This window comes from Prionailurus viverrinus, chromosome F2, assembly GCF_022837055.1.
Source record: "Prionailurus viverrinus isolate Anna chromosome F2, UM_Priviv_1.0, whole genome shotgun sequence".
Taxonomy (NCBI): domain Eukaryota; kingdom Metazoa; phylum Chordata; class Mammalia; order Carnivora; family Felidae; genus Prionailurus; species Prionailurus viverrinus.
The window spans coordinates 63,800,664-63,810,006 of NC_062578.1; the positions used below are offsets into that span (position 1 = coordinate 63,800,664).

Here is a 9,343-nt window from a genome sequence, read left to right on the forward strand (position 1 = left end):
GTGAATGAAAGAGAGGAAGTCACCTAGGACGATTCTGTTGTGTCTGGCCCGGACACTGGGGAGGCCATTTGAGTAGTGGCCAGTGGAAGAGGAGGGGCAGGCCTGGGAGGAGGGGGGAGAAGACAAATTCAGTTTTGGGCATGCTGATTTCAATGTGCTCCTAGGGACACCAAAGTGGAGACGTTCTGTATTAAAGGCTGGTATTTAGAAGAAAGATCAGGGTGGGCCCCAGATTTGTACGTAATGGTTGCAGCCATGGGAATAGATGAGATCTCCCTAGGGAAGAGAATCTTGAACAGTCCGATCCGCCAATGCCCATGCAGAGAGGACCTCTGAAAGGCACTACAAAGTCAGAGGGGACCAGGAAAGTGTGGTATCACAGAACCCAGGAGAGAGTGATGACATGGAGTGGGGGTGGGGGAGGGGACGAGCAACAGTTCAAAATGACACAGAGAGGCCGGCGGAGAGATGAACTTGCTCTCGGGTTCAGAGAGGTCTCCGGCGGCCCTGACCGAGCTTCGCGTTCAGAAGCTAGGGTGGACGTTCAGAAGCGAGGGTGGACGCCAGCTGAAGAGCAGGGAAGCAGTAACTGGGCGGTGACGGCGTGGAGACGCCCAGTGTCACCCGCCGTTTGGAGAAGTGCAGTGGGAAGGTGGACGACAAAATGGAGATGGCAGCTGCAGGGGAGGGAGGGCAGCGGCTCAGTTAACATCTCAGGAACCGCAGTGTGGAGAGCTGCGGTGCTGTGTGCAGCTGGGCGTGCGTGCGGTAAACGACATAAACAAATACCCCCGCCGGCTTCCCTCTCCGTCCTGCTGAGCGCTAGAAAGCCTTTTGTTTTCATTCCCTTTATCAGTGAGAAATGGCTCTGGGCTTAACCTGTTAAACTGAAACCAGAGTGTGGCAGTGCAGCGGCCGAAACCCTTTGACCTGCCGCTAGCGCCCGAGCGCGGGCTGTGCCCACCGCCCCTTCCGATCCTCCCCACCTGCTCTGTTTGCCCTGGGAGGTTTCCAAGTCCAGATCAAAAGCACCCCTACTCCGCCGAGACCCCAGGCTCCCTCCACTCTTATCCAAAATTAGCCAGATCCATTTGCAAGACTTGTTCAAATAGTTAAGTACAAAGGGCCGAGAGACCGGCCGCCCGGCTGTGTGCACGCCAATCAAATCTTTCCTTTGTGGCGCCCGGGAGGGGGACCCCGCCTTGTGGAAGGGGCTCCCTCCATCTGCGAGATGATTCTGTTTCCTTTGGACGCAAGTGTAGGCTCCCAGAGAACATTACCGAAACAGATGGCTTTAAAACTCCCCATCCCTCCTGCAAAAAGCCGTTGTCCGACAGGTAATAAACAAAACGCGGAGCCTCTCGCGGCCGCGGGAGAGGAGAACTCACACTCACAGCACCCCGAGACTGGCTGTGCCCCCGGGGAGCTCCCGCTTGGCACGGGTTCGAGCTCTGGTGAACGGAGACTCGTCCACCACCCCTCTCCGCCAGTTCCACCGGCTCGTTTTCCAGAAACGAGAGGCGCAGTGTTCGCAAACCCAAACATTCCCTGGCAACGGAAACTCGGAACGAGTTAAGCTCTGCATCCGGCGCGCCTGCAAATGCTCCAGCTGAGTGCACGGGAACGCAGCCCAACAGGGACCGTTTTCCGGCAAATCTGGAGGCCCCTTGCAAGGTTTCCCGGCTGACAGAACGGCAGCTTGGACTCGGGAGCCCCAGCAATGGAGGACGGGAAGAGAGAGGCGCCTACCGTACCCGATCGGCGCGGCGGGTCATGCTGCGGGCGTCTGGGCGCCTGGTCGGGCCCCGGGCGCTGCGGACGCGGCCTCTGCTGCGGCCCGGCGGACCTGTGAGCTCTGCCCCGGGACGGCTGCCCCGGGCTGCTCTTGTTTGCACTGGGCCGTTTGCTTTTGGGATTTCTCCAATGCAGATGTAGTCAGGGGGCCGCTGTCCCGGGGGACAATGATTCCATTGGAAGCTGGCCTTTGACAAGACTCACACATGACCTTTGACTAAAATGGCTTTGGGGAAGGAAAGTGTCCGGAGGCCGAAGACGGGGCATCCAGGGCAGGCGTCCACATTCCCACCCCCAACTGTGCCAAGTTAATTTTTCATCCCGTAATCTTTCAAGGAGAGTCTCCGCGAGGTTTGATTTGCGTTTCTCCTTCATTCCGTGGGATTTTCTCCCCTGCTTCCAAAAGGATTTTGCTGCACAAGTTTCCTGCGGTGCCGCTTATGAGTTCCCTGAATTAGCGTTTCCAGGTTAACCGTGGGCAGCGGTATACTGTATAAGTTCCTGTAACATTCTCCGAAATAATACCACCATTTTTTTTTTTTTTTTTTACTCTCCTTCGAGCATGCTACAATTTACAAAAGCGCTTTTCACAATCATGCTATCATTTGGCCTCCAAACAATGCTGGGGAGGCTCGCCTATTCCTGACATTTTAGATAAAAAGAAACAGAAGCTCTAGAAAAATTGGGTATTTGCCCAATCACTCAACCAGAAAGTGAAATCTGGGTCCTCTAAATTGGCATCCTCTCCACTTCCACAAGGCACCCACCTCCCTGCTGGGTGACCCACTGCTCAAAGTCAAGTATAACACAAAGACACTATACAAAAACACTAACACATTATTATAACATGTAATGCAAAGTAGTAATGGCTATAACTATTTTAATTTTTGAATTATGAAAGCGTTAGAAATTGTTTTAATAAAGTAACTGTTTTGGTTATTGATGTCCACAGATGTCTCAAATTCATTGACTACTTTTTTTTTTTTTTTTTTCAATTGTCTAAATTTTTCCTTCAGCAGCTGTTAAAAAGATGCTGTGGGAACCAGCCTGGCCACTCCCAGGTGTGGGTACAAACCAGGGGTTCCTTGGGCTGCTGCCAGAGTCTATCACCAATGATGATCAGAGTCTGTTCCCCTCTGTTTTCTGGGTCCTTCCAGATGATGAACAAGGAGTCAGCATCCCAGAATTTTATTGTGCTGAGAAGGGCTTGAGGAAGGTCTACAGAAATGCCCTGGAGCCCCCTGGCAACATGTCGGGTGGTATCATTCTCATTTTTTTTTTCCAGCTTATAGAAGGGGAAAGGGGGTGATACTCACACTCATTTTGGAAGGACTGTAAGGAGTCAGCCAGGAGGAGAAGAGGGAGGAGGACATCACGGAGCAAGACAACACCACCGACAAAGGCTGTCCATTGCCATGAGCGAACTGAAAATAGTTCCTGCAGGCAGGAGCCCCAGGTGTGGGAGGCGGATTCTAGAGAGGAGGGTGTGGGTTTGGACTCTGACCAGCCTCCTGTGCCACTCTAGGGAATCTGGACATCACCCTGCAGGGCCAAATGGGTTCATACAATTGGCCTGGGTTATCAGCTCACAAGAAAAGGATGCAGGAGTCACATGTTGTTCTACAACAAGAAAAAAATATATAGATAGATAGATCGAAAGACAGATCTATATATATATATTTTTTTTTTTTTCCACCTAGCTTGGTAGTTATGGGCCTTAACTTCATACACGAGGTTTCTTCTTCCTTGCTACAAAAATGTGAGCAATCTATTTAACCTCACTGTGCCTCAGTTTTCTCACCAGTAAAATGAGGATTGTGGTATCTGCTATTCGGATAAAATGCAGTTATGTAGGTAACACTCTTGACCTTTCTTTGGATATACGGTGGCATTTGAAAACAGGCAGCTCTTGTCATGTCTCACAGGACTTTTGAGTGCGCAGTGCCTGCCACGGAGACCCGAGGAGAAAACAAGGAGCCCTCTCTCTCTCTCTCTCTCTCTCTCTCTCAGTAAGAGAGCTGGAAGGGAAGGAGCCCCTTGTTTTCTCTCCACCGCACTTTTGGCCTTTGACTCATGAGGGTTTGTGCTTTGTTCCTTCCACTTGTTATCTTTCAGCTCGACACGACTTCCTTAAGGTCCCGGTCTAGACTTTAATATCAGCCGCAATCTTTCCCTCCGTCCAAACTCTGAGTTTGTTCATTTCCTTGTTCTAAACCACTGCCACACCCCTCTATCTGCAAATCCCACCAAGATGTAGCTATCGGCTCGCACCACACGTCACCACACAGCCATGGCCACGGGTCCCACCATTTGTATGTGCTCGGCAGCTTCGGCTGGGCGCCCATACCCATGCTTGTGATCTTTCCAAAGGTCCCTGGCCGTCCCACCTCTCCAGTTACACAAAGTCACTCTTCCCACCTCCTCAGAACTCTGAGCTCACTTCCACCTGGCTCCCTTTCAGCAAACAACCTCCTCTCCCCCCACAGAACACTGTAGACATTGGGAAGGAATGCTACTTCCTGTCTCTGCACCAGAAATGGTATTTCCTGCCCTGCTCCTTCCCTCCCACCTCAGAGGTGCCCCTCCTTCTGTGTGCTTTGGAATCCCCCTCTTCCCATTTCCTCTGGAACATTCTTTCATCAACCATCACCCTATCTTTCGGTTTCTTCTCTGCTGATTTCATTAGTTCGTGTAATCAGTAAACATTTATAAAACGATTACATGCAGTCAGCATCTTTGATTCTAGGCATACGAGGATAAATAACACACCATAGCCTACAAACACATTCAAGTTTCTCCCATACAATGAACTCTCTTTTTCCTAACGTGTTTGAATATGACCCTGTTCCTTACAACGACAACAACAATGAACACACACATACACACACATGCCCACTGTCGGGAACATATTCCCCATGAGTCTTCTGAGGCCAGTTTCTTCCTTTAGAACCTGGCTTAAAGTCACTTCAAAGAGACCCTCCTTGACCAGCCAATCTAGGGAACCATTCTGTCCCTCGTTGTTGCTGTTAATCTTTCTTATTTACTTCATATCATTTATCTCACATTGTAATGAGAGACTCCTCCATTTGCTTGCTTGCATATCTTCAACAGACAATAGTGTGAACCTTCCACTAGTGTGAACCTTTATGAGGTCTGGGACTCTCTTATTCGCTGCTGTATTCCCAGTGCCCACGGTGCACCTAGTACGTTCTCAGAAAACATTTGTTGACCCTAAACTTTTAAGTGCCAGGACCATCTTTGTTCTAAACATTTTTTAAAGGTTTTTAATGTTTTTATTTATTTTTTTTTTAATTTTTTTTTTCAACGTTTATATATTTTTGGGACAGAGACAGAGCATGAACGGGGGAGGGGCAGAGAGAGAGGGAGACACAGAATCGGAAACAGGCTCCAGGCTCTGAGCCATCAGCCCAGAGCCCGACGCGGGGCTCGAACTCACGGACCGCGAGATCGTGACCTGGCTGAAGTCGGACGCTTAACCGACTGCGCCACCCAGGCGCCCCTGTTTTTATTTATTTTTGAGAGAGAGAGAGAGAGAGAGAGAGAGAGAGCGTGAGGGAAGGGAGGGGCAGAGAGAGAGAGGGAGACACAGAATCTGAAGTAGGCTCCAGGCTCCCAGCTGTCAGCACAGAGCCTGAAGGCAGAGTTCCAACCCACAAACCGTGAGATCATGACCTGAGCCCAAGTCAGATGCTTAACCAACTGAGCCACGCAGGCACCCCTCTTAATTTTTTTTTTTTTAAATCTCCATTACACAGCCTACTGGTATTTGATGCAAATAGAATTTCCTGAGCGGCTTTGAAAAATTCTGATGCCCAAAGCACCCCAAGACCAGTTACTTCTGGGGTGAGACGTACCTATCAATTTCTGTAAGCTTTCCAGGCAATTCTCAAAGCCAACCTGAAGACCACTGACCTAACCTCTGCCTTACACACAGGTGATGCTCACTCAAGAAATGAATGGTTGGGGGCGCCAGGGTGGCTCTGTCAGTTAAGCGTCCGACTTTGGCTCAGGTCTGATCTTACGGTTCATGAGTTCAAGCCCCGCGTTGGGCTCTGGGCTGACAGTTCAGAGCCCGGAGCCCGCTTCAGATTCTGTGTCTCCCTCTGTGCCCCCTCCACTACTTGCACTCTGTCTCTCGCATTGTCTCAAAAATAAATAAACATTAAAAAAAATTTTTTAAAGAAATGAATGGTTGAAGGAATGATTCAAGGAACGGAGTCACTCAGCTCCTGCTTATCTTGCAATTCTCTTCTCCCTGGTCTTTCCACACCTGATCTGCTATCCAGGTGTGCAAACCACCAAACACGCACCTGTGCTCTCATGTCTCCAAGCTTTCCCATGCTGCTAGTTCGACCTAGAACCCCCATACCCCGTCTTGGCTACCTGCGGCTGGCCTCCCTGGTAAGGTCTGGCTTTGGGCTCGGTACCACCGCCTCTCCCAGGTCATCGCCATGTCCCCACAGGGCTCTGGACCTCCTCTACCCTTGTATATATCCCTATGAGAGAAGGCATGCTGCCGCCTGATGTTGTGTCAGGACCCTTCTTGACCGGGGGCTCTTCTCTCCTCGTATCCTCATGTGTAGCAGCCACTCCAGCCACAGCAGCCACTCCACAGATATTGTGGAATGAATTCACAAATTAATGGATTAACATATTGATGAATTTTTTTTCTTTTCAAATTTTTATTTTAAGTTCTAGTTAGGTAACATACAGCGCAATACTGGTTTCAGGAGTAGAATTCAGGGATTCGTCACTTACATACAACACCCGGCGCTCATCGCAAGTGCCCTCCTTAGTACCCATCATCCATTTAGCCCAACCCCCCACCCACCTCCCTCCATCAAGCATCTCTTATGGTTTGGTTCCCTCTCTCTTTTTCCCCTCCCATATGTTCATCTGTTTTTTTTTAAACTCCATATATGAGTGAAATCATATGGTATTTGTCATTCTCTGACTGACTTATTTCCTTAGCATAATACACTCTAGCTCCATCTATGTCATTGCAAATGGCATAATTTCATTCATTTTTTTAGCTGAGTAATATTCCATTATATATATATATATATGCGCACACACACACTATATATATATATATATATATATATATATGCACACACACACACACATATATACACACCACATCTTCATTATCCATTCGTTAGTCGACAGACATTTGGGCTGTCTCCATAGCTTGGCTATTGTTGATAATGCTGCTATAAATATCAGGGTGCATGTACCCCTTTGAATCTGTATTTTTGTATCTTTTGGGTAACATACTGATGATTTTTTTAAGGTTTATTTATTTTTGAGAGCGAGAGACAGAGAGACAGAGCATGAGTGGGAGAGAGGCAGAGAGAGAAAGACACAGATTCTGAAGCAGGCTCCAGGCTCCAAGCTGTCTGCACAAAGCCTGACATAGGGTTCGAATTCACCAACTGCAAGATCACGACCTGAGCTGAAGTCAGACTCTTAACCGACCAAGCCACCCAGATGCCCCCATATTGATGAATTTTTAAAGAAATAACTGTACATTTATGTTTTATTTTTTGTTTTTAATTTTTGTTTTTTAAGAGCTTTATTGAGCTATACATCAAATAACATACAATTCCTCCATTTAAATTGTACAATTTAATGGTTTTTCAGATATTCACAGAATTGATATTTCTAGAATATTTTCTTAACTCCAAAATGAAACCTTAAACCATTAACAGCCACCTCCTTGTCTCCCCAGCTTCCCAAACCTAGGTAGCCACCAACCTACTTTCTGTCTCTATGGATTTGCCTACCGTGGACACTTCATATAAATGGAATCATGGTTTTATGTGTGTGTGGTTGGCATCTACTTCCACTTTTGAAGATCTATTTGGCCACAAGCATCCCTTTCACATTGAATTGATATGACAGAATACAGACCCTGGAAGAGATCTTGGAGGACAAACAGGTAGTATTTCTTAGACCCTATTACACAACAATATAATAAATTACCCAAATTCCTGAGCTGGGAGAAGGAAGATATACAAGTTTAGCTATACGTGCTACCACGGAAGAAAGGGAAAGGGGACAGATTCCAGGATGGCTTAGCTCTGCCTCACCAGCCCTGTCCAAACTACACCATTAGGACAGGACCTTCTGTGCCATAAGGACTCCATACTGAAGGCAAATTGTCCACAGGTCAAGTTCTAGCTTTGCCACATATTAGCTGTAACTCCTGATTCCCTGCTTCTTCATCTCTAAAAAGAGGATACAAATAGTTCTTGTCTCATAAGCACCACATCACAGCACTGTTATAAGAGTAAATGAGGCGACACATATCAAGTGCATAGCACAGGGACATTATCAATGCCTGATAAATATTTATGCTGTTGTAGCTGTTGAAGTTTGGCCACAGCTGTTTATATATTGTTCTTCTAAGTAAAATTTAATGTGCAAAGAGGGTTCTGGTGCTTTTAAAAAATAACACAAGCCATTATTCTAGGAAAACTATACGCACCATGCAGATAGCCACTGCCAGATGGTCATCTGTGTTCTGCTTGATGAGAGTGGGGACAATGGCAAGATTTAGCTGAAGCTGAGGAATAATCATTAGTGGAAAGTGGGGAGGTAGTGGGTTAGTCCATTCCTGGCATAAAAAGCTGATGGAAATACCCTTGTTCTGCCCACGAAGGGTACATGGGTACCATTAGCAAGCAGAGGTTACAGGTTCCGTGGACGCGAGGAACGAAACTCCTCTGCAGCAATTTCTTTATTTTCCTTCTACTCTTCTTGCATACAGACCTGCCTGTGGCATCCTCTGCTAAGCCCTCCTGGGGTGTCTCTGAAGTACATCTGAAATCAGCCCTTGGTGGCTGACTCTTGGCAGGCAATCTCGTGATCAGACACAATCACCCGTAGCAAGCGGTCACGGGCTCGCCGAGTTTGCTACCAAGTGGTGGCAACTGTTCTGACCATTATCCTTCCAGTTCCAGGGCAGCTGTCCTTACACGTAAGTATCAAGGGCCTTGGTAGACCTTCATCCGACTTCCGCTGCTTTGAATGGTTTTTCCGGCACATCTGGCCAGCCTCTGTTCAGATTCTGCTCAACTATCTCTCTTTCTTGACTTCCTTCCCTCTAGGATCTCATAGTTCCCTGTACATGCCTGTGGGGCAGCGCCTGGACAGTCTCCAGTTATCCCCTGTGTAGATGACTGTGAACAGCCAAAAACTAAAACACAAGGACACTTTTCACTTATCTTTGTGTGTCCCGTTAACAGCCCTGGGCCAAACGCACAACGGTCATTCCTCTAATTTTACAGATCTATATCGAGGGCCTACTAGGTGCTGACACTTCAAGATGCAAACATTCATAGAAGCATGGGATTTTAATCCTGAAAGGAATTTTGAGACAAGAAAATGAGGCCCAGAAAAGGTTGTGTCTTATCAAGTGTCCCAGTGGCTGAGTACAGAAAATGTTGGAGATAGAATTCAACTCTCCTGACACCCTGTTCTTTTATGATAGGTTTTCTTTTAAATGTGCTTTGAAAACTGGAGA

General features: G+C 47.6%; 1 protein-coding gene across 8 annotated transcripts in view; it reads right to left on the reverse strand.

Annotated features, from left to right (window-relative positions):
• The window catches only part of ENPP2 (ectonucleotide pyrophosphatase/phosphodiesterase 2), a 110,737-nt gene extending 107,533 nt beyond the window's left edge, over positions 1–3,204 (reverse strand). For 7 of the 8 annotated variants that reach the window (XM_047841846.1, XM_047841844.1, XM_047841842.1 and 4 more), the window contains exon 1: positions 3,111–3,204. In XM_047841846.1, coding sequence (XP_047697802.1) covers positions 3,111–3,167 — 57 coding nt within the window. In that variant the 5' untranslated portion in view covers positions 3,168–3,204. Of the gene's footprint in view, positions 1–1,754; positions 1,972–3,110 lie in introns of those variants that run through there. The other variant, XM_047841849.1, reaches the window with a different exon arrangement.
• Between the last annotated feature and the right edge of the window lie 6,139 nt (positions 3,205–9,343).